The 25,959-nt window shown below is 35.5% G+C and overlaps 2 protein-coding genes across 2 annotated transcripts; one reads left to right on the top strand and one right to left on the bottom strand.

Annotated features, from left to right (window-relative positions):
* Positions 1-6,106: 6,106 nt before the first annotated feature.
* Positions 6,107-14,348, top strand: LOC132606534 (polyadenylate-binding protein RBP47-like). Its single transcript, XM_060320083.1, has 6 exons — positions 6,107-6,586; positions 10,079-10,580; positions 11,092-11,174; positions 11,250-11,380; positions 12,294-12,390; positions 14,019-14,348. Exons 1-6 carry the CDS (start codon positions 6,284-6,286, stop codon positions 14,184-14,186), a joined length of 1,284 nt encoding a protein of 427 aa, XP_060176066.1. The 5' UTR covers positions 6,107-6,283; the 3' UTR covers positions 14,187-14,348.
* An 8,261-nt stretch (positions 14,349-22,609) lies between these two features.
* Positions 22,610-25,649, bottom strand: LOC132605226 (uncharacterized). Its single transcript, XM_060318442.1, has 4 exons — positions 25,171-25,649; positions 24,889-24,965; positions 23,835-24,687; positions 22,610-22,913 (listed from the first exon to the last, which is right to left on the bottom strand). The coding sequence occupies exons 3-4, from the start codon at positions 24,243-24,245 to the stop codon at positions 22,896-22,898; spliced, it is 429 nt and encodes a 142-aa protein (XP_060174425.1). The 5' UTR covers positions 24,246-24,687; positions 24,889-24,965; positions 25,171-25,649; the 3' UTR covers positions 22,610-22,895.
* Positions 25,650-25,959: the final 310 nt, after the last annotated feature.

Raw genomic sequence — 25,959 nt, 5'->3', positions numbered from 1 at the left:
TTCGAGGCCCGGATCCGACCCTAATACACTAAGGGCATGCCAAGGGAAGAATTGGGTTTGCTTTACATACCTTTCACGCTCCTTAAGCCTTTCCAAACTCACTTCCCGTTTCGTCGAAAAACTACAATTGGTCAAGTTTACCAATTGTAAGCTATGAATACCAAAGTTTCAACTTAATGCATATTTGGCTACCGAAATTTCGGCAGCACTTCCCCTGTACATATAGCACCCCGAGAATTCAACTCGGCTAGAAATCATCAACAACAACCCAAACGACAACATCAATATCAACAATGAACATTAAAAACATAAATATCCTTCAACTAGTCATTTTTCTCACAAGTTGACATAATCTTCAATTCAACCCAACTTTCAACTAAGATCAATAATTTCACATTCAACAACAATCATGATCATCACCATATAGTTCTAGAAACATTTCATATCGTTTTCCTCAAGATATACACTCGATATACATAATATACAACTTTCCGCCAAAGTCATAACTTATGCAAAACATCAAATCTTTGGCATACAACTTCATAACAAGTTTCCAACTTCCAAATTCATCAATGATCATCACTATTAGCAACCAAACAACTTCATTTCCTTAATGTCGGAAAATCATACTAAAACGACATAAGTTTCTACATTCCAATTCAATACAAACTTATATCATTCTAACTTCATTTACATTACAAACATCACAACAACACTTTAACACACTAAACAACTCAATTCCTTTCTATCCCAAACCATATACACCCTACGGCCATATGCCTATTTTTTCCAATATCAACTAAATTCATCCAACTTTCAATTCCCATATGCATTTCATCACAATCACAACTAGAATATAACATAAATTCAACACATTGTGGCTATACAATTGTGCATACCCACGGCTACACACCTACAACACACACCCACTTTGCAAACTTCCATTTTTCCATACAATCAACACATTTCTATATACTACAACACAATCAAAACTTCATAACACAATAAAAAGGTAGAAATTCTTACCTTTTCTTCAAGTCTTCTTCACTTGGAGATGTGATCACTTTGGTGATTCTAATGCTCCCCACTCCAATCCAACTATACCAAGTTACAAAGGAACCTTAACTTAGTAGGAAAATCACAAAAGAAAAATTTTAGGAGCAAGATTTTTGGTGGTGAATTTTTGCACCTCAAACCCGAAATGGTCTTCTTTTTTTGCTCTTGTTTTGCTCTTCTTTCTCTTCTAAGTCTCTTGAACCTTCTAAGGGATATTGATCCCTTTATAATTAATTAGCACATGGAAATACTCATTAAAGCCATGGGTTGGGCCTCACTTGGCCGGCCACCCCTTAAACATTGGGCCTAAATTTTTTTTTTTTTGGGCCAACTCGGTTGGTCCCGAGTTGGGCCTAGCCCACTGACCTTTCGACCTTAAAACGTTCATAACTCCTTGTACCGACGTCACCTGGGAACCCACGACCTATGGATGGAAAGATAATTCAATTATCTACAACTTCTATTTCAAGGTATTTTCGAAATTCCAAACTTATAATACAGTTTTTGCCCCCCAAAGTCAGGTCACCCGAAAACGTTTTCTTAAAAATATTCGTTTGGAGGGTTTCCACTTTGATTTGGTCCAAGGGTACTTCATGAGTTGTGTTTAACTTTACATATGTGATTCATATGACTTTTCAGATGTTCCAAAAAAAAATCTCGGTGTGTGGGCCCCACCCCAGCAGATACTCCGAGGTTCAAAAATACGGGATATAACAGTAGGGTTAAAGTCCTATTCTAGAAAGGAGTATATATTGTAATAACTATACAATCAAAGTCCTATTATAGGAAAGAGTATATATTGTAATAACTATACAATCAAAGTCCTATTATAGGAAAGAGTATATATTGTAATAACTATACAATCAATAATTAAGTCCTATTCTAGGAAAGAGTATATTTTTTGATCAATTATAATGTTGACTAACAAAAAGAACATATAAATTCTTGCATAACTTACGCTACCAATCAAACATTGTATTATCTTAAGTGTTTTTAAAGGCATTTTCTGGTGCATCAAAGCTATCAAAGCGGATTGGCCAAAATGCAACTATGGTGAGATGTATGTCCCAATCTTCAAGCACTCATTTGAGGCGTAAACTCAGAATACTCTCCCAGATGGGAGTTAAGTTTGCTAAGTAAGTCCTTTTTATTCTCTAAATACTCAAATATCAGCTCTCAAACAAAAGAAAAACTCAAAAGTCAAAGATTTTTTATTATAATTATTAACCTTAATTTCATAATTCATTCTCTTTATCATTTACTAAGTAATTACTCAATTGTTTTTTCACTAGTTGTATGCAAAATGCAAGCTACAGGTAGTTAGAGCTTTGCTCTCAAATGGTTGCCATGCTCCTACCCTTCTCGCTTGCAATTTCCATCCTTGTGCTTCATTGCCTTCAAGCATTTTTTTCGCTCTTTTTTATTCTTTTTCAAGTTGGTTTTAAGAGTTAATGGTCAACACCTGAGCTATCACTTTTTTGTAAGTTTCCTATCTGAACTATCAGGTGTGCGAGATTCTTATAGAGCTATCATGTCACGACCTATTTTGCCTAAGTCATGTGGGAACTTACCTTCCCACCTCGGTAAACAAACCCTCAACCCACAATGAATAAATACATAAAAGAATGAAATTAAGCAACGGAATAGAATGAATACGTAAGTCTCACGATATATATATATATAAGTAGTAGAATAGTGTGGAATGACGATAACACCCCTAGGGTCTAATCTGAATAACATAAAAGCATCTAAAAGGAAAATAATACAATCTGGAATACTAATACATAAAGATAGAAAGTCTTTAAGGCAGCGGACGGCCATTCTCACCCTGGAAACTCGAAGAGGAAGCTGAAGCGACTATCAGCGACGCGTCACAGAAGTGGATCCAACCTGATACTCTGCATTCATAATAGGATACAGCAAGTGCAGGTCAGTACAAACAATAGTACTGGTAGGCATCATCGACCGACTAAGCATAGCTAACACAACTCAGATAATAAAGCAAATAAGCAATAAACCAACAAGTATAAGTCAATATAACCAAATCCAAGTATTCGTCATCGCCTATGTAAAGCATCTAATCCCAAATGTGCCAAGTCTGAATATATCCAATCCAATCCAACATCACGATACAACACCAACATCTCAAATCAATCCATAATGCAATGCAATGCAGTAGTGTATGAATGCAATGCAATGCCATGCAAATGCGGTGTACGCATGTACTCCAGGCGGAAATATTGACGTCTCGGTAGCACAACCCAGCGTGACTTGCGAAGTCTAAGTGCCACCCGTCCTAGATCTTTGCCCAACAGACAGACGGGACCCCGGATCTTTGCCCATGGGGGGTTCTTACCGGCACCACCCTAGGGGACCCACAGAGTCCATACATTATCAACGATTTCAGAACTAGCATCAAATATCGGCCATGCAATCAACGATTCCGAAATTAATCATCGGCCATCTCACGTCACTCAAGTAAAAGAGTTTTATCAAGTATCAATTTCACTCAATCAATGATTCCGGGATGAACATCGGACATCGGCCATCTCATGTCACTCAAGTAAAAGAGTTTTACCATTGTCATCAGTATCTCAACATGTATCATGAAAATGAGAGTGCGTGAAATGCATGTATCAACATCAACAATCACGCTCAATATCACAAGTACCAATGATGGGCACGCCAACGATATATCAAAATCACAAATACCAACAGTAGGTATGCCAACAATTTATCTGAAACACAAATACCAACAATAGGTATGCCAACAATATATCCGAATCACAATTACTAACAGTGGGTATGCCAATAATATCGTAATCAAGACGATAAACAAAATCCAATATCTATCAACAACTCATGGCATCAAGCCAACACAATAGAACAATCAAATACAACACAACGGGGTGGCTAGTCCCAACACATAATAGGGCCCAACCTAAGGCAATATCCAACCCAACTTCATACCCGAAGGTTCACATGCTGTCTCCGATAATATAATCTAAATATGCACTTCGCTATATGAAGTCTTACCAAGGGTAAGCCATAACTTACCTGGATGGCCGAACCGCAACACCAACAACTCACTCATTTGCCTTGCCTTTCCGTTGAACCTCAGAACCAAAGTAGTCTAAGCATAATCGAATTCTAGATTAGAAATCATGAAGAATGGTACTAATATTGCTACTATTCAAGTTAGGTCAATTCTAGCCTTAGAAATTTGGGAAACGGGCCCACTAGGGCAAAACGGGAAAATTCGGAAGCAAAATACCAAATTAAGCACTAGATGATCATAACCCAACCACTAATTGTTGAGTTAACTCAAGGATTAGCCTAATTTCTTATTTCAAGCAAAACCCCAATTTGGGTATAAACCCTAACTCTTCGATTCCGAAATTCAACATTAGAAATGGAAGATATATGATTAACAAGCTTAGATTCATCAAAATCTAACATAAACATCATCAATTTCCTCATTAATGAGCCTAAGGAAAAGTTCAGCAAAACCCTCTTTCAACTTCCATCACTAGGGGGTTATTAAAGGGAGGGGGGAATTTAAGATGATAATGATTAAAGGAAGAGTAAAGGAACAAGTAAGATTTACCTCCAAGAATATCTCCAAGAACTGTTCTCTAAAGCTCTAATTTTGAGATGGAAAATAATGAGGGTCTAAAGGCTTATTTAAATCACACTTAATAAAATAACAGGCCCGTTACTGTCACGACGGTAACGGGGCCGCAACAGCTGCGTCGCTATAGCGCCCATCAGGTCGCCATAACAATCTGGCCAATATACATATAGCCGCCCTAGCGGCTAACACACTGCAACAGCGGTGCCGCCATATCGGGCACCTGGTACCAGAATTTCTCCAATTTTTCTAAGTCTCAATCGAAATCCCGAGCCATTCCCGAGGCCATCTGCTCACAAACCACATACACAAACCCACACAAAAATACGCTACGAACGCGCTCGTGGCCTCGGAATTTCCAACGGAGGTGTCATTGACCGAGTCAACCTCCGACGCCTTAATTCCAATTTCCCAACCCAAGTCCCAAAATGCATCCGAGTGCATTGGGTACCGAACCGAATACACTCACAAGTTCTAAATGACCATCTGGACCTCTCGGAATCGACGAAATTCCGGAAAAGGTCCGTTTACCCAAAAGTCAACTTTAGGTCAACCATTTTCACTTTAAGTCTATATTTCACAAAAGTTGTCCGAATCCGGTCTAGACACCTCGGTAAGCGTGCCATCTGTCCCCTCGTGCCAAAATTGAGCTAATCAATGCTCGGGAAAGAGCAAAAATGCCGAAAAGACTATAACAACTAAACAGGTCGTTATATATCACCAACTATTTATCAAAACACATCTCAATTATCAGTTGTTCACTTTAATACATAAGATGTTAAAAACAAATATCTATGGGTCTTGATTGCTCTAATACCAGAGTCAAACACCCAAATCCAGACCTCTTCAAAAAGAGGAAGAACTCTTGCCATTTCTATCACTTGCTTATTATATGGATGGTGATCTATGTTTGACTTCAAAGTTAAGTTCTGAGGAGACAAAGAAGGGCCCATATCTGCTGGTCTAATTTTGATTTTTTTTTTAAAATCTCAAACAACTGATATTAATTTTGTGAGGTTCATCTCACCAGTTAATAAATTTAAAATTTGTGGATTTAAAAGTATAAAATTTTAACTCATTAACTTGTCAAAAGAAAAAAATAGTATCACACAAAAATCAATTGCATAGACACAAAATGACCTTTTTTCAGCACCAACGGATATAATGCAGCGGATGAGGTTGCTTCTTCTTCAACCAAAGGTCTCGGGTTCGAGTCCTGAGTATAAAAAAAACTTTGATAGGAGCGTTCCCCCCGAATGGGGCCCTATGCAGCGCAAATTCGATATAATCGGACTCCAATACGGATACCGGACACGAGTGGGAAATCAATTTTTTTTTTTTTTTTTTTTTCCTCCAACTAGGATCGTCATCAAATCAGACTCCTAATAAACTCCTAGTTGTAAAACCCTGGACTTTCAATCCCACGGTCAAAATACCATCATCGTTATACACGAAGACTAGACCCTACCCTAGATCCCCTGTTACTACTCCCTCTCTCCCCATTTAGCCTCCCCTCTCTGTTCTCCTTCCCCATTTTCTCTCTCTAAAAACCACACCCAAAGTTCTGAGAGAGGAAGTGTGTAAAAATTTTCAAACATGAATGGGGATATGAGTCAACAACAACAACAGTGGATTGCGATGCAGCAACAGTATCAGCAACAATGGATGGCGGCTATGCAGCAACAGCAGTATCCACCGGCAATGGTAATGCAGCAGCAACAACAAATGATGTACGGTGGTCAGCAACAATACATGCCGTACGGTTACCATCAACAACAACGGCATAAGCAGCATATTCAACAGAGTTCAAACGAAGATAATAGAACTATCTGGATTGGTGATCTTCAACAATGGATGGATGAAGGCTATCTTCATACTTGTTTCGCTCAATCTGGAGAGGTTTGCCTTCTCTCTTTCTCTTAAGACTTACATACTTGTGTTGGAATGTAATTAACATGAATAGAGCCGAATGGATTTGCTTATTTGGTCCTAATTTAAGTGTCTTAGTTTGATTGGGCACGGAGTTTAAGAAATACAGATAAGAGTTTTGGATCTTGTGATCTTAAATTAAAAATGTGTGTCCTTTAAATCAGAGCCCGTTTGGACATGATTTGATTTGAAGTTGAAATTTTGTTTGGACATACAATTTGCCGAATGGATTTGCTTATTTGGTTCTAATCTAAGTGTCTTAGTTTGATTGGGCACGGAATTTAAGAAATACAGATAAGAGTTTTGGATCTTGTGATCTTAAATTAAAAATGTGTCCTTCAAAGTGGGGCCCGTTTGGGCATGATTTGATTTGAAGTTGAAATTTTATTGGGACATACAATTTGAATTTCTTAGTATGTTAGTATTTTTTCTCATAAACATGAAACCCCACAATTTGTGAATGTTATTGAAACTTTCCCAACTCTTATACAATCTTACCGAATGAGCAAACCATAGTTCATAAACAAGGTGTCGGAATATCTTAAGACGCCTTCTTTCTCTTGAATGTGCTTATTTACAGTATCTTAAAAAGCTCCTGTTTGGCCATAGATTTTGGAGTTGAAACTTGAAATTTTGAGTTTTTGAAACTTAGAAGCTGTGTTTGGACATGCTTTTTACTTGGAAGAAATTTGAAGTTTTGTGAGTGAAAGTGAAATTTCTCCCAAAAAAACTAGTCTGAGCCATTTTTTGGAACTTGAAAATATTTTGAAGATAAATTTTCAAAATCTAATAAAAATTCATGGCCAAACAGATATTTGAAGATAAATTTTCAAAATTTGATCCAAAATATTTGGCCGAACGTTAGCTAAGACCTATGTTACTCGGACTCTTCAAAAATGGACACGGGTGTGTGTATTATCCTCCAAAAGTAGTGCATTTTTGAAGGATCCGACACAGGTGCGACATCATTTTTGGAGAGTCCGAGCAACATAGGCTAAGACTTCCATACTTATCTTGGAATGAAATTAACCTGAATAGAGCCGAATGGATATGTGATTCATAAAGTGGATCCCGACTAGTTTGAGATTGAGATGTAGTTTCTTTCATAGTTCTCGAGAATGAAATTAAACTGAGTAGCGCGGAATGGATTTGTGATTCATAAAGTGAATCCTGGTTAGTTTAAGATTGAGATGTACTCCTTCCGTCCCAATTTATGAGGCACTTTTGGATTTCGAGAGTCAAACGAGTTTTCCTTTGACTGCTATTTTTTCATAAGCCTTTTTAGCTATTTTGAATTGTCAATTATTGGGATTTATAGTACCCAAGGTGTGGCCTAGTGGTCAATGAAGCGGGTTGAGATTCATGAGGTCTCAGGTTCAAATCCCACCAGAGACAAAAACATTATGTGACTTCTTCCCATCTGTTCTAGCCTTGGTGAACAAAGTTACCTTATATTTGTTGCTGATGGGAGGTGGCAGATATACCGTGGAATTAGTCGAGGTGCGCTCAAGCTGGCCTAGACCCCACGATTATAAAAAACAAACATCACGATTATAAAAACACTATTGTGACTTATATTACTTTTTACTTAGTTTTCAAATATATAAAATTGTTTCAAAAACCTTGAAGATTCCATGTCTGATTTACGGTAAAAATTTAACAGTGTGACTCTTGAAATTCGAACTCTGCCAGAACAGAGGGAGTAGTTTCTTTCGTAGTTGTCGGGAATGAAATGGACCTGAATAAAGGATTCATAAAGTCAACGCTGATTAGTTTGAGATTCAGGGATAGTTGCATATTTTAAGTTGCTGAAATGTATTGGAATAGGGTGGAATGCACCTTGGGGATTCATAAAGTTGATCCTGACTAGTTTGAGTTGAGAATCGAGATGTAGTTTCTTCCATATTTGTCGTGGTATGAAGTGGACGGCAGAATGAACAAGGATTCATAAGCTGATTCTGACTAGTTTTAGATTGAGGTATATTTGATTGAAAAGTTAGAAAGTAAGCCTTTAAAACCTGCATGATTGTTCAGAAAGCGTTATTATTCATTTAATGCTATGTTGCTCGGACTCTCCAAAAATGATGCCGCACCCGTGTCGGATCCTTCAAAAATGCACTAGTTTTGGAGGATCCGACACGCACCCGTGTCCATTTTTGAAGAGTCCGAGTAACATAGATTTAATGTGCCATTGATCGTGAGCAAGACGTGACCAGAAATGAGGTTCCATTTGATGTGCATATAAACTACTGTGATAGTGAGATTCAAAGAATGATTCATGGGATTTTGTGGTATTCCCTGCCTTCCCAACCTCCCTTTTGGCCATATGCTTGGATGGAGAATCAAGAGTTGAACATGTAAGTTTATTGGTAAATTAAGAATGTCTTGCTACTTCTACAAATACTTGGGATGAGGAAGAGTTAAATACATTTTACCACCTTTAATTTCATTCTAGTTTTCTGTATTAACTCAACGTCCAGTTTTTGACCAAAATTGACACCTGATTTGAATTCGAGATTTAAATTGGTAAAAATGATAAGGAAAGTGTTCCATGTGGGGTGGAATACCATAGAACTTGTTCATTGTACTCCAAGCTGCATGTATTGATTTCTTGGTTAGCATTGAATTCCTAAATGAAAGCATGCCACCCCTTTTTCCACTGTAAGGTCACAAATCAGATTTGGTGTATGCTTTATGCCATACTTGGCTTGAGCTAGACATACCATACTCCCCTGTAAAGCTGTTGCTTGGATGGAGAAAAGAGGGCCTCAACAAGAATACCCAGAAGATTTGGAACACTATCCCCACAGACAATTTGGTGGACTGTAGGGCTTCATAGAAACAACAGATTTTTTTTAACACAAAAGTAGAAACGTACTTAGTCTTAAACACAAATGTATTGCTTTGCTAGCATTTTGGTGCAACTTGTCCCTTACACACGATGTACATGGACATGCTAGATATTATTGGGGATATGCGCAATCTGCAGTTATGTGTTTTTGTAGCACTGTCTTATTTATCTTAGGAAAGCGAGGATCTACTGTTTTACTTATAGAGGATGGGAAAAAAGAGGGGATTGCTTACAATTAAAAGAAAAAAAAAAGGAAAAAAGAGGGGATTGTTTGGAAGTTTTTTGGTGTGAAATATGTTAAATGGAATGATACCATAAAAGTGTATAGCCACCTAAGTCTCTGTTACATCATGCAATAGAATGGGTGGTAGATCTGCTGAGAGAATGAAAACCACTGAGAGAGGCACTTCCATATAGGAATTTTATTTTTATAGGTTATGAAATTCTTATATAAATAAAAAAAATTATAGTAGAAGATTCCTCCTGATATACCACTTTTCAACTAGGTATCATGTCAAAACAAGCATGGCTTATGGTGGTTAATCAGCTAACTGTAATAGCATGCATCTTGATTAGTTCTCTTGGTTGACCATGTATCATAAAACATGCAGGTTATTTCTGTGAAGGTCATTCGAAATAAGCAGACTGGTCAATCAGAGCGTTATGGGTTTGTTGAGTTCAATACCCATGAAGCAGCAGAAAAAGTCCTACAGAGCTACAATGGCACTATGATGCCAAATGCAGAGCAACCATTCCGCCTAAATTGGTCATCCTTTAGCGCTGGTGAAAAGCGTGCAGATGTTGGTGCTGGTGCTGGTTCTGGTTCTTCTTCTGATTTATCGATTTTTGTAGGAGATTTGGCCCCTGATGTTACTGACGCAATGTTGTGTGACACATTTGCCAGTAAATATCCATCCGTTAAAGGTGCAAAAGTAGTAATAGATTCAAACACGGGTCGCTCAAAAGGCTATGGCTTTGTTAGGTTTGAAGATGAAAGCGAAAGGTCTCGGGCCATGACCGAAATGAATGGCATATATTGTTCTAGCAGGGCTATGCGTATTGGTGTTGCTACTCCAAAGAAACCATCAGCAATGCAACAATATTCTTCACAAGGTACAAAATATTGTATCCTGTTTTGCTGCAAGTCATTTATTATATAGAGTATACTGGATCAGATTACCATAACTTTCTGTTTCGTAGTCCCTCATTCTATATTGAATGGCTTTCCGCAGCGTCATTCTGAATTTCTTTTTCTACTATGCGGACATTACTAACCTAGTATCTTTCAGTTATTATCCATATATTTCAGTTTTACTTTTTCCAATCACTCTGGAAGTTAGTCAACTTGACTACTGATCAACAGAATAAGACATTTAATTTGGAGGAGGCATTATGTTTCTTACTGGCTGAACAATTTTGACTATCTTCTGGTAGTTTAACTACTCCAGATATTTCATACCTATGTGCCTGCAATTTATGTTTACTGTCAAATGTTATTCTTATATTTTAAATAAGACAGATATTTCATACCTATGTGCCTGCAATTTATGTCTGCTGTCAAATATTTGGATCTTATTCTTATATTTTCTTCTCGAGGTTTTGAACTGTTGAGACTCTTTTTCAGCTGTAATATTAGCGGGTGGACATGCATCAAATGGTGCTGCAACCCAAACTTCCCAGTCTAATAGTGATTTGTCAAACACAACAGTGGGTGCTTCTCCCTCTTATGGTAATTGGTCCTAGTTACTCAATTGGCTCTCTAACTTTTGATTTACTGTGTAGGTTTTTGTTGGAGGAATTGACTCTGATGTTACTGACGAAGACCTCAGGCAGTCATTTATCCAGTTTGGCAATGTGGTCTCTGTGAAAATACCAGCTGGAAAAGGATGTGGTTTTGTACAATTTTCGGACAGGTATTGAGTGATACTGCTAAACATGAATTTAGTATATCGTATGGGTATATAAGGCAGTGAGGAGAAGTGACTCTCACGACTCGGGAATAGTGGGGACAGATTGGTGAAGTTCTATAGTTTCCTTTATTTGGTCTGATTTGATAGAACCTACTAAACTATCAATGAGTTAAAATGGCTGGAGCTTTTAGGTCAATACTAGTTTAGTATATTTATTAGTGTTTGGTTTGGTTTTATTTGTGATGCTTGAGAATCTGCAACCAGAGTTATCAGCGGAACGTACTGATCATAACATACAAAACAAGATGTTTTACCCGTTAGCTAGCAACTGTATTTCTGAGAAAGAAGGTAAAGTCTATGGACTCATTCATCTACCAGGGACTAGAGTTTCAGAGATTGATGAAGAGTTTTATCTTAGTTAGTAATGTGAATTGTTTCAAAATCGACCATCTCTATGTACTGATTTTCTTCTGTGAATTGAATGAAAGGAAAACATAATTTCTGAATCCAGAACTCTTTCTTTGGGTTATGAAATGGCCTTTTAGTAAAATATGTTTTTTAACCAACTTGAGATCACTAGAAGAGTAATCGACTAATCATTTTCAAACCTACCCAACAGTTTAAAAATGAACTTGTCGCATGAACTCACTGATAAACTGAAGTGGTTACACATATATAGTGAATTCTTGGTTGTTACTACTGTTTCTATGGAGGCAGGGGGCCAAGGTGGTGGTCAGTTGAACACCCTTTGCCAGAAAATTATACCGTGTATATAGGTCATATTACTTTCTATACAGATATTTATTAAATCTTGAACACCCTTAAGGAATTTTCTATCTTCGCCACTGGATGGAGATAGTCTTGAAGCTTTCAAATGGTAACATTGCATAACCTGCTTGCGTTTTATGTTCCATAGGAGTGCAGCAGAGGATGCAATACAAAAATTAAATGGAACAGTTATTGGAACTCAGACAGTTCGTCTTTCCTGGGGTCGAAATCCAGCAAACAAGCAGGTATGTACCAAAATGGTAAATGTGTTTCTAGAAAGCTTTTTCTTTAGATATTGAGTACCTTGTGCCAGCATCTGTTTCATGGAGTCTCCATGTTTGCTGTCAAAAGTTTCCATAAGCTTTTTACATTGAGCAAAATGAGAAGAAAGGCAACAATGTTCCCCAGAAAAATCCTACTAGTGTTCTGCTTTTTGTATGAAGAATCCTTTGCATTGTGTTTATCCCACATAAGCCACTTGCCTAGAAGCTGACAAGTTGATAAATCTTGACTTTTCATGTCTGGTCTACGTGATATTTATCGGTTTGCAGGAATACATAATCAAATATTTTTTAAAAAGGTTATAATAGACTTGGAAACTTAAGCAATTCACCTTATGCATTAAATTTGTAATGGAGTATCTAAATGAATTTAAAATTTATAGGTAACATTTACAGCTCAAAATTTATATGGTTTATGCATCTTTCTTTATGCTCTTTATTAGTAGTTGACCTGGAAAATGATTTCCCTTGGATCCTAGGGAAGTATTTTCCACTGATCTTCGGAAAACACTTCCTTAGAGTAAGTATTTAGTGCAACCAAACCAGAGAAAATATTAAATCATACCAATCAAACCCAATAGACGGCAGATTCCTGCTACCACTGGACTACAGAACCCCCCACACCACGTCGTGCCTCTTCATTCATTTTACTCCTCAGTCTTTATTAATTTTTTATTAATTTCCTTTTCCTATTATTCTAAGTTTTCCTTTTTTGCTTAGAATTAAGAATACAATTAGTACAATATTTTGAAATACAAAGCCTTCAGTTTACTACAGTTGACTTGATTACATCTAGTCTCACCTAAGCAATGATTTGTTTATCAAAATTTTGCGAGAAAAATATAATTCCCTTTGTCCCAATTTATGTGATGCTCTTTGATTGGGCATGGAATGTAAGATTTTGAAACTTATGGTCTAAAATAAAGATTTTGAAACTTATGGTCTAAAATAAGCCATACATATTTGTACCCGCAAGGGTGGCTCAGTTGGTTGAGCATGGTGCTTTCATAATGGAGGTCTCAAGTTCGAAACCCCCTGCCTACGACAGCAGGGGATTTGCCTTCTGGGTCGAGCTCGTCGCACCGGGCTTGCCTAGTGCAGGTTATCTCTCCTGTGTGGTTTGCGAGTTATTGCACAGGAGCTGGGTTTACCATGTGCATATCCGAAGGGTAGCGGCTGCGGGTTCCCATGTCATCAAAAATATGCCATACATATTTGTGTGGCTATAGATCATAGCTATAGATCATCTCATTAGGAGAAATAAAAAGTTTAAAAAGTTTCAAGGTTATATTGTTTCTAAATATAGAAAAGTATCATTACTTTTGGAACAAACTAACAAGGAAGGGCATCACTTAAATTACGATAGACAAGAGTACTAACCTATGAAGGACAAGAAAATATTTTTTGGAACCGCTCATGCACCAACCAAATACTGGAAATAAGTAAGAAAACAATTTAGTTTCCCGGAAAACTTTTTCTGTAGAAATCTTTTGCTGTAGAAAACATTTTTCTTTCCAACCGAACACCCCTAGTGAAGCTTCTTCATAGAATGTTTGCTATATACAGAACTTATACTTGCTCTGTTTTTGCAGTTTAGAACAGACTCTGGTAGTCAATGGAACGGGGGTTATTATGGAAGGCAAAATTATGGTGGATATGGATATGGTGCATCACAAAGTCAAGATTCCATGTATGCTGCTCAAGCAGCTTATGGAGCAGCCTCTAATGGCTACGGGAATCACCAACAACCAGTTAGCTGAACTATAGTCGAGTGTGCCATTTAGTTAGAGTTCGGCAAATTTTTATTTTTAAAATTTACTTTTGGGTGTTATTTAAATTGACTTATAGGTTAATACTGATTGATGAGGATTTGTGGCAGGATTGCTTTTATGCTTTGATGAGTGGTGAACTTATTTGCCTCATGTTTGCCTTTCCTTCTCTCGTTTGTTTCTGCTCAGTATTTGATCTTTGATTGACTTCATAAAATTATCAGGGGGTTATCAAGCAATGAGTTATGGTAAAAACAAAATGACATAACTAGTACTAATGTACTAGTATTATCCAGGAACTCGAGCTGCTATTCTTTTTTATAGTTGTTGGAAGAGGGATCAAGGTCAAATTGTGAATACAGCAATATTTAATTGAATATAACTAAATCGTTCTCTCTGGCGATAGATTGAACTTAGTGTTCCATTTTTTTTAAAAAATTCTGCTATATATAGACGCATCTCAAGTTGAAATTAGAGAATGTCTCTTCACTTGTTACTTTTACGAGTTAATGGTCAAAGACATATTTGAACTATCACTTTTTCGAGAATTTCCCACTTGAATTATTTGGTGTGCGAGTTTGCTGCCTGAACTATCACCAACAGTTTGTGAAAACGCACCTAAAGTATTAGTTGTTCACTTTTTCTACCTATATTCAGGTAGGAAAAGTGAACAACTAATAGGTTGATGTGTGTTTTGATAATCAGTTGATAATAGTAAGGAAACTCATGGAAAAGTGATAGTTCAGGCGTGTTTTTGACCATCATCTCTTACTTTTAATACGCAGTTGTCCATAGATTCACGAAAACTCGAATTATGCCGTAAACAAAAGCCCAAAGTATGGACGTAACAATCAAAGAAAGTGAATTTTGTGCAAATACAAATATGATAGGAACAGTAGGATCTACATTTTTTTTTCTTTTGCAAATCGTCCTTGTGATGTGGGGGTGGGGGATTTGGGGGGGGGGGGGGGGGCGTGGGGTTTGGCTAGACCCCTGTGGATCATATCCTACAAAAAAATGGGTACATGGGGGATGGGGCATCTGACCCGACCTTTCCTTCCTAATAGAGGGATGACAAATCCATCCTGTACACATTGACCTCTATAAGTTAGAAAAGTTAAAACTGCTTAAACTGCACAAAAGTTAAGAGGTATCTACATTGTCATATCATTGAAGAGGCTGAACTGGGATTAACCATCGAAGATCATAATTTTCCATATGGTATTTGGTTGTTTATAGTTGTCTCTGTTTGGGCAGAACCAACTTCATCGGCAATAATATACCTCAATTGGGAAGAATGGAGAACAGAAATAGAGATCAAAATCAAACAAGAAATTTATTGCTATATCCAAAACAAAAAGCAAACAGTATTACTAAGCTAGCTAGACAGACGGTTGATTCCATTTTGATTTGTCAATACATCCATTGTCAACCTTCTGTGAGCAGCATCATCACAAATAAAAACAACTTTAAGAGATGCTACTATTATCACTAGTACTAGTTAATAAAATTGGACCAGGTCTAAGAATATTATGCTACTATTATCACTAGTAGTAAATAAGAGAGTACTCCTACTATTCAATAATATTGGACTAATTCTAAGCTAATGTAACAGCAGCTTCATTCCAATCATCAGATGATTCCTTCATTAGCTGCTACTAACTCAAACTTTATATAAAGAAAGAATTAACACACAGAAATCAAGCATCAGCATTACCTTTAGCTAAATAACCATACTAAGCAAATTTTGAATATGATGAAGGAGGGTGTGGCTGCTTTCTCTCTCTCTCTGTTGAGCTTGTTGGCCTTTGTGCAATGCGACTCGACTGAATATTCACCGGTTTATACAGGCCGATCTCAAGAAGGACTGAAAGAAGCTGATAAAATATCAGCATTGCCAGGCCAACCTCAAGTTAATTTTGATCAATTTTCTGGCTACGTGACTATCGATCCCTGAGCTGGTCGAGCATTGTTCTATTATTTTACGGAGTCTGAAGATCCTTCAAACAAACCCCTTGTACTCTGGATAAATGGAGGTCAGTAATTTCTAGCTACACTTAGTTTTATTGATAAATCAAAGAGATGTACCATCTTTTATTTCATTTTTCCTGACATCTCATGGTAAAGTTTTGATATCCAAATTGTACACCAAAATTTGATTATTTAACTACTCAAAAGAGTAGACCTAGTATATATAAATGTACCTAGTATATATAAATGTACTCCTTGTTAACACCTTTCATGTGATGAACAACAGGTCCAACTTGCTCTTCTTTAGGACTTGGGGCATTCGAGGAAATGGGTCCGTTCAGAGTCAATAGAGGTGGTAAAACTCTTGCGCGAAATGAGCACGCATGGAACAATTGTAAGAATGTTGTTAAGAACTAAAGTATTGTCATTCATTTACGTTAACGACTAACTGTATAATCATTTTATAAGTGTTGTTAACAATGCAGTGGCAAACATTCTATTCTTGGAATCCCCTGTTGGCTTTGGATTTTCTTACTCTTAACACATCATCTAATGATGTTATTGGAGATACAAAGGTGACATTAGACACCTACACATTCTTGGTTAATTGGTTGGAAAGGTTTCCAGAATATAAAACCAGAGACATATTCCTAGCTGGTGAAAGTTATTCAGGTCATTATGTTTCTCAACTTGCTCAGTTAATCCTTAACAACAAAATCACTAACCAGAGAGCCATCAACTTAGCCGGAATTGCTGTAAGATTAGACAAATTATCTACACATAAATAACACTTGCACCAATAAATTTTCTAATCCAATTGCTTATGAACGTGTAATTCTACATCTTAACAGATTGGGAATCCAAACATAGACTACGAAACAAGATTAACTGGTTTCTTTGATTATATTTGGACACACGTTCTTATATCAGACGAAATTTACAAAGGAATTGTTTCGACTTGCAACTTCTCCGCGGAGGCTACTACGACAAAAGAGTGTCAATCATTTATCGACAAAGCGAGGGAGGATCGTGGCAATACTAATTTTTTCGACCTTTATGCTCCTTTATGTACTTCTTCCTCTTTTTTGCCATCGGTAATAGCTATGTCTATGCTTCATCAAACCTTGAACCTTTCCTTCTTCTCGTTAATTTTTATTTCTTCCTTTTGAATATATGGTTAACAAATGTGTCTTTTTTTTTTAAATGTAATCCATGTGCTGCTGATGATGTACTCTTTTACCTAAACACTCCGCAAGTCCAAGAATCACTTCATGCAAATGTCACTGGATCAATTCAAGGAACATGGCAGTTTTGCAAGTAATTAACAAACATTATTTGCTTGCACAAGCTTTTATTTTTAGATTTTAGTCTTAAGGAAATTCCAACTGTTTTTCCGTACTATATTTTGTTTTTGGTTTCTACAGCTCGGGCTTACAGTATGACAAATTTTCGGTACTAACAGTATTGCCTGTTATTTAGGAGCTGATGACTACTAGTATCAGTGTTTGGATCTTTAGGTAACTGACGAAGTACTTCAGCTCTGATAAAATGCTATTTCAAACTAATTTTCCTAAGATGAAATCAAATGGCCTTTTAATCTTAGGACTAATTTCCATCAGTCATGTTTATCAATGCTCCAATACATACTGAGAAGATCAATTCGAAATTTCATAAACAGTGGCGACACAGGCTGGTTTATACCCTTCACATCGGTCAGATATAGACTTGGTCCACCACCAGTAAAGACTCCATGGTATCCTTGGTATTCTCAAGACGAGGTAATCAAAATTGAAGGACAACCAATATTTATATCCTCTTATTCTTGGTTCAACTGATATGATATATACAAAAATATAGCTTGACAAGTTTGGTATGTTTTATAGATTGGTGGTTACGCTGTTGAATACGAAAATTTGACATTCGTTACAGTAAGAGGAGCTGGACATTTTGTTCCATATTATCAGCCCGCTCGTGCACTTACATTTTTATGAATGGCACTATCTGCAAATGAAGCTAAAGGATGAGAGAAGAAATTCACTTAATATATTATCTGTAATGTTTAGAGCACATTATAATAGGTGCTCTCCAGTTTAAACGTTAATCAATGAACTAAGAAAATTTGGCCGCGCTTTGCTGTCGTAAAAAATCTTATTAACCTTATAAAATAATATTTCCTTAATATTCAAATTCTAAAATAAAAAATTAACAAATTCGAATAAAAACTTTAAAAGATTGAGAACACTCCCAACGTAAATTAAATGACATCAATTACTTTTGTGCATTAGGAGAAGTTTTCTGATTCTATCGATATAATTCGAGTATAACTTGTTTATCAATCAAACAACTTATAGATACATTTATAAGTGTTGTCATTGAAGACTCTAGGAACTCGTTTTCCTGCTTTAATAAAGAATAGGGGAAGTCCATTAATAATTGAGTCTTTTAGGCTTTCCTTAGTAATTGGTCAGGGAGATGGAAAATTCTCACCTAGTGAAATTAATCCTCTCCCTTCAGTAAACAATTTTACGGCATAACAACTTCCCTTGCCAGTCTCTTATTCTATGTCCTAACTATATTTTTTGGAATATATATTCTCATAAAAGAATTTTATGGCAAGACAATACCTTAGTATTTTTTTCCTACAGATATATTTCTCCCAAGTAATTTCGCTTTGGAGTTGGAGATAAGCGAGAAAATTTGGAAGTCACGATTAATGTTTGTCACTATTCGTTTGACTAATCTAATCTTTTAACGTTTTGGTACAAAAAGAAAAAGCAAATTGTACTTCATGTTTAAAAAGAAAAGAGATTGAGTAAATATTTACAAAATTTCAGTTAAGCCAACTGAATTTCTACATTCGAAAATACCACATTTATATACATACATAACTCATCTTACAATTTTTTCTAATACTTCTAAGATCTTAAGTCTAAGATTAATGAGTACTTATCTTAGTTTATTTTGCTCAACAATTAACTAATTGACTCATTCTAAATGAAATGTGTCTAACAAATTATAACAAACATCTATGGAATACTCATCTAGCCCAAATAGAGAAACAAATTAATAGAAGAAATTAAAAATTAGTCGATAGATGATAGATACAGTGAACGACCAAAGACTAAAATCGAAAAGAAGAGAAATTATCGAATGTGTTGAATTCAATTAGAAGCTTCAGTTGTAGACTCACCAGGCTAGCTTCTTTATATAATGAAGAAATGGCAAAGTAGCTAAACTCAAGCAAAACGTGCTTAGGAGAAAAAGTATGCTAAGGGGAAACTGATGAGAGGAAAAAAAGATATCTTCACCAATGTCATACTTCCTCCGGATAAAAAACAGAGTCCACTTAGCCATTTGCACACCCCTTAAGAAAATATTAACTCCTAGACAAAATAGGTAATTTGACTAAACTACCCCTAATTAAATAGGCATTGAGATTTGGTCATATAACACTTAATAGGGGCAAATCTGGAAAAACAAGATTAATTATTTTTTAATTTGATAAGTGGACACTTTTTTTTGACAAAAAAAAAAAAGAGCCTAAGTGGACACTTTTTTTTATCTGGAGGGAGTAATATATTTTGTAAGATCACCATTAATTGCCTTCATTTAGTACCCGACAATGAGAAGTTATTGAAAATGAGAAATTTTAGAAACTGAAATTGGATCAGTCATCATTTATTTTCCTGAATGTTTACTCTCTTTAGTTGAGTAATGTAACGAATTTAGAACATTTTCTCGTCTTCCTTATTTTTCTGATGAGACTTTTGGGCTTTCTAGTTGATAGAAAGATTTATGATGTTTAATTTTGGAGGTTATGAAAATGAAAGCCATGGGAGTTATTGAGATTATTATATAAAAATATATATATATAGAGGTTATAAAGTTAAAGAAGTGTGAGTTATGGAGTAGATGAAATTTTCAAAAAATAATTTAAGGAAAATATAAAAGAAAATGGTCAAAAAATTGAGAAAAAAGATAAATACGAATCCTAGCCTAAGAGAGGTGACACATTAGATTTTTATTTCCCAGCATTGATATCCATGAAACATTTATGGTATTATTAACTTTGAGAGTCATAATGATTGCGACTTCTAATAAATTTTCTTCTCCAATTTTCTCTGATTTCCTCAAACTCTCACGCGAGGTAGTTATCCAATTTGATTCAATGAACTTGTTTGATACATTCGGACTTGACTTTAGTTGGAAATTTCTTGCACGTATCGACAAATATAAAAAGAATTTTTGGCAAATTATTCCGTGGATTCAACTTTAAAACCAGAACTTGTGATTGAAAGTTGATATTCTAGAGCCATTTTCTCCATTAGTAAATTGCTCAAAAGTACTTTTCAAATTAATTGGCCAAACACAAATTGTTTTTCGCCAAATGTACTTTTTTGAAAAACACTTTACTTTTGACAAAAACACTTTTCAAAATAAGCTGATTTTATAATCTTGGCCAAACAGACTACAAATCTCGAGAATATAATACTCCTTCCGGATCAAAAAAAGAGTCCACTTAACCATTTGCACACCCCTTAAGAAAATACTAACTCCTAGACAAAAATAGGTAATTTGACTAAACTACTCCTAATTAAATAGGCTTGGGATTTGATCATATAACACTTAATAGGGGCAAATATGAAAAAACAAGATTAATTCTTTCTTGATTTGCTAAGTAGACTCCTTTTTTGATAAAAAAAAAAAAGAAGACTAAGTGGATTCTTTTTTTGATCCGGAGAGAGTAGCAATATTTTTATTACAATTACGTGCCTCCATGTTGCTTAAACTGCCAGCATCAAGGTCATCTAAGGAGGACTACTGCAAGTTTTATATTTCTCCTTCACCCAAAAGTGATTTGTCAAGACAAAAGGAGAAGTAGCAAGAGGAAATGGCAGGACGTCCTACTAAAAACAAAGAAAGATATAACAATAGGTCATAGATGAGGTCAAGTATTCTTTCTGCTTGAAAATGTATTAGAACTTGTTAACAAAATGAAATTTGGCCTAATTCAATTTTACACGCTAGTTTAAGAGATGAGTATCGCCCAAAATCATATAGGGAGACAAACTTGCTTCCCGCTCATTGATGTGGGACAATTCAAAATTTCTGGCATGCCCAGGCCTGCCAACTGAGGGCATGAACAAGATAATATGGGTCCCAACATGGGGTGAAACAAAACAATTTTTTTAAAACCACCTTTGATAATATTTTAGATGGATGTATAAATGTATGTATTTGATAGTCGAATTGGAGGAATGAATATCACTAAAATATTATTATGTGTTCATCATTTGCTAATCGACTTCGATTACTATAGTTGTTACTTGTTAGTTCAATATTGTCGATTCCATTGTAGATTTTAGCATCTACACCTCAATTTTTCAGTTTAACTAGTCAATAGTCCTGATAAATTGTTTTGATTGGTTTAGTATTTGTGAACATTTTCATTAAATTTCTTTTGCATATACCTTAAATTATTGTGACATTTTATGATTTAGTAGAAGTGGCGAGGTTTCAATTTCAAAAACTAGACATTCATACATTTCATCGAAGTAGGGGTGGGGGTTCAGTTTTTTCAAACTTCGATTTTGTTCTTTTGTTTTCAGTTATGGAAAAGTGTGTCGGTTTTTTTCAAGTTCAATTCGATTTTTCTAATTCGATTCTTCGGTTCTTTATTTCTATTTTCTAGTATGATTAATCTCGTTACTTTATGTCGAAATCAACAACACAGCAGCAAGACAAGAACAACACAAAAACATTTACTACTGTAGCAGCAAGAAATCAACATTGTCCACCGCTTGTGTCGTTAGTGTCTGCACGAATTCTTGCAATCCTCACTTACAGTTCCATTTGTCAAAGAAAAAGAGAGCATTTAACTTCCACATACATGTATCCTTTTCACCTCACTAAACATAGTATGGCTGCCATACAACTTCGCTGCTAATGTAGGAAAATAATTGAATGTGCAGCACAAATTTCGGTTTAACCGAAGAACCGGGACTCTAAAGCGAAAATCGAACCGAACACCGAAGTTTTAGAAAAAATAAAATCGAAACTGAACCGAGGAACCGAATTAGTTCAGTTCGGTCCGATTTGATTTTTTTGATTTTCGGTATTTATGCCCACCCCTACATCGAAGGTATCTTCTTTTTGTTTCATTTCTAGTTCATTTAAATTGAAAGAGAAAAACCTAAATGCCCTCATGATTAATTTTATTCTTTCCTAACTCTGTAATTTATCAAAAGTTATAAACTCACCTCCTATCTCATTTTTATCTCTGTCTTTTTCTTTCTTTCAATAAAAATCATCATTAGAAAGTGGCGATCTGTAAGTATTTTGTTACACTAATTTTGTGAATAATGTTAAGAGATATTAACAAAATACGAGTATAGTTGCTCTAGCCCTTGTTGATCCAAGTACAACATTCTATGGTGAAGCCAAGCCCACAATCTCCTCCTTTATCAAATAAAGTGATGCATTAATCCGGCCAAATAAGCATAATGAGTTCCCTTTTGCTTTCCATAATTGAGATGGAAGTATAGTATTCTCTTCCCTTTTCCCCCTCCTCCTCCCTCGATGTAATACAAAAAGTTTAAAAATGAAACTACAGTGTCCAAAAAATGAAAGATGCAACATTTTCACTTGAGTAAACAACTTTGTTGTAGAGAGCCCTTAGACTGCATTGGATCATGCTGATTTGTCTGGAGAATTTGCTATTCCTGAAAACTAGACGCTTGGTGTCACCTGCATATGTAGGTTTAAGGTAAAATCTATAAGATGATTACAGGTGTGTTCGATACGACTGAAAATGTATTTTTGAAAAATAAGTCAATATTGAATTGTCAAAAAATAATTTTTTATGCAAAGAAGTATGAAAATGACTTTTTTCCACTTTTGGGTGAAGGCAATTTCTTTCACAGTTCTCTCAATTCATAACATCATTTGACTGTCCTAACCAACATTTTGACATATATATATATATATATATGTTTGAAATTTCAATATTTCTTTATTACTAAAAAGTTTCATCATAAAATTAACCAATTTGCTGAGGGGTAGTTTGGCTCGGAACAAGTATAAAATATGGTGCACGTGAACTTGCGGTCTCTCCGCAAGATTAGATATTTTATATACATATTTCTAGAATTGATATAATATTAACTGTTGGCACCCATTTTCCAAAAAGGTTGCATGGTGTACTTGGTTGATGATAACTTATTTACCTAGATGAATAGATATCAATTTCCACATTTTTTTTTCTAGTGGTACACCCATGTTCCACATATTCTAGATCCTCCTCTTATTTATAGATTATAATCCCAAGTTCGCAACCAAGCACCGGTAAATAGAATTTGAATTAAAGTTTTCACAGAGTTTAGCTAATACCAATAACGAAATACAAAATAAATGTAATATCAAATTATATACTGGGATTAATATTCTAATTCTGATAATTAAACAACATGTAAGATTATAGATTTTGTTAATATTTTCACCCTACAAAAAAATACCGGAAAATATTAATTTATCTGAAAAATTATACTTTTCAAAAAAATATAACTCATTTTCCAAAACACTTTTTAAGAAATAAGTTTCATCATATGAAATGTAGAATAACTAAGGAGTAGCCTTGCGAGATAAACAAAGTTAAATAGAAACACTAACCTGATCATCAGAGTAAACTTGATCAAATTCACTTCCTTGTTCATTAGGTAGGTCAGCACCTGGAGGTTCAAGATTTTGAAAGATATAATCCATATTTTTGGAATCCAGATACGCATCATAATTCTCTCTCTCATTTGAATAACTTCCTTCAGTATCACTCGCATGTGATGCTGCGATAATATTGCTTAGATCAAACATATTTGTTTCACCAATATATAACTGGAAACTAGGATTTGTTGCTCCTAATTCATTACTTGTCGCATTTTCAATGTCTGCATCGGACATTGTTACGCTATCTGAAGTTGTTGTTACATAGGGCACATTGAGGTCCAAGTCATAGGGCAAGTTGAGGTCCAAGTCATAGGGCACATTGAGGTCCAAGTCATAGTCATTTTGAGTTTGATGATCCATACCGTTAAACGCCAGTCTTGACCTATAATTAATATTCCCAATACTTGGGCCTTGTAGTCCTTGTGAATCCAGCGTTCCAAATAATGATCCATGTTGTTGTAGACCACCACCAGCACTATTTTGAGTGGACGAAGATGGGTTATTGAATGGGTTGACAATGCTGAAGTAGTGGGGTAGAACCTGATGATAAGGACGATTGAACTACTACTGAGTTGAACTTCTCCTCTAGTAAAAATATTGTTGGTATTATGGGAGCCACTTGGGTTTGATCTGGGTTACGTTGCTGTTGTTACGGACTTGGAATATTTGTTTGAAGATGAGGCATTCTCCCAAATTTTTTAAAGATACTTCTTTGTTGAGAACGACTTGAGGATCCTTGACCTGGTGGGTGACAAATAGATTTTCGCTCGTCTGGAGCTCTCCAGTTGTTTTTACGATATTTCTGAGAGGTGTTAGAAGAAGAAAAAATTACAGGAGAGTTGGACCATGGAGATATAATATATCATCTGAACTTAATGTGAATCTCGTGTGTTTGAAACAGCTGAAGTCATTTTTAATAGAAAACATATTTGGTGTTTGCTAATTGGTGAACGATAAAATTTTCTTGAAACAATATAAACGACTAAAAAATTTAAGGATGTACCTGAAGAAGGCTTGCAACTTGCATCCTGGTAAGACCATGCACATTCATCACCTTAAGAATGTCTAGTGGATAACAACCTACACATTTCATAAGAATATAACTTTAATTTAATCACTATAATAATAGTCCTCCATCAAACTAAGGTATATGCAAGTACAATAATTACTACGCCTTAATCTCAAACAAATTGAGATTGGCCATATATATGAATTTTCACTTACCATATCTCTCCATGTAAATGATCAATTATAGAGAAATTAATTAACTGTGAAATAAACTTACTTCCTTCACCAAGTTGTTGCACAACTTCCATGAATTTTGTATGAAGATCTACTGTCCATTCTGTGAAGACCTTTTCTACAATGGCCTTATTAGCACCGCTCTGGCTCTCTCTTTCATTAGTCTCCTTTGTACTTTTTCTACCTCTCTTTCTTGTTGACTTGTATTTTCCATTCGATACGACATTGTTTTCAGCCTCATGAATATTATTTCTATGTTCCTCAGTATTAGGCAATTCTTCTCTCCGGCTTGTTCTTCATCACCAACAATATTATTGTTAGCAATATCGTCAGCATGACCAATTACATTCACCTGATCTCCATTTTCTTCTAATCCTTCTCTCCACTTTTTCTTTTGAATCTTTTCCCTCAATACAAATTGCCACAAGTGTTTCACAATTTCCTCGTGAAGTGGCTTTTCTAGGTAAAGGTAAGCTCCGGTATCGAAGGCCTTCTTTGCTAAGAGTGGATTGTGTTCATCATATACACCTGCAATATTTCGGCAAGCCATTAGAATTGAATTATACTAATGTAAACACTATGCGAATAGTTAATTTCGTATATTTACTAAAATTTATCTGTTATAACAATATTATTGTTACAAAATAACCTCGTATCATTTCACTGTACAACAAAGAAAAAGAAATAGGATTAGCAACGGATTACTTATTTATTTAACGACAAATTATTAAAAAATCATGTTAGTTATGAGCTATTAGGCGACGAATTCCACATAGCGAATTCCTGTTTTCTTATAGTGTATTTATTAAAAGTAACCACTAAAATAAAAAAT

Source organism: Lycium barbarum, chromosome 8, assembly GCF_019175385.1.
Source record: "Lycium barbarum isolate Lr01 chromosome 8, ASM1917538v2, whole genome shotgun sequence".
Classification (NCBI taxonomy): Eukaryota; Viridiplantae; Streptophyta; class Magnoliopsida; order Solanales; family Solanaceae; genus Lycium; species Lycium barbarum.
This window is presented reverse-complemented; position numbering and strand designations above follow the sequence as displayed.

Bases quoted from the DNA above. Each gene is read 5' to 3' on its own strand.
- LOC132606534 (XM_060320083.1), top strand. From the start codon at position 6,284: ATGAATGGGGATATGAGTCAACAACAACAACAGTGGATTGCGATGCAG. The intron at 11,175-11,249 runs GTGGGTGCTTCT...TTTACTGTGTAG, and splicing joins GTGATTTGTCAAACACAACA to GTTTTTGTTGGAGGAATTGA. The intron at 11,381-12,293 runs GTATTGAGTGAT...TATGTTCCATAG, and splicing joins TTTGTACAATTTTCGGACAG to GAGTGCAGCAGAGGATGCAA.
- LOC132605226 (XM_060318442.1), bottom strand. From the start codon at position 24,245: ATGGATCATCAAACTCAAAATGACTATGACTTGGACCTCAATGTGCCC.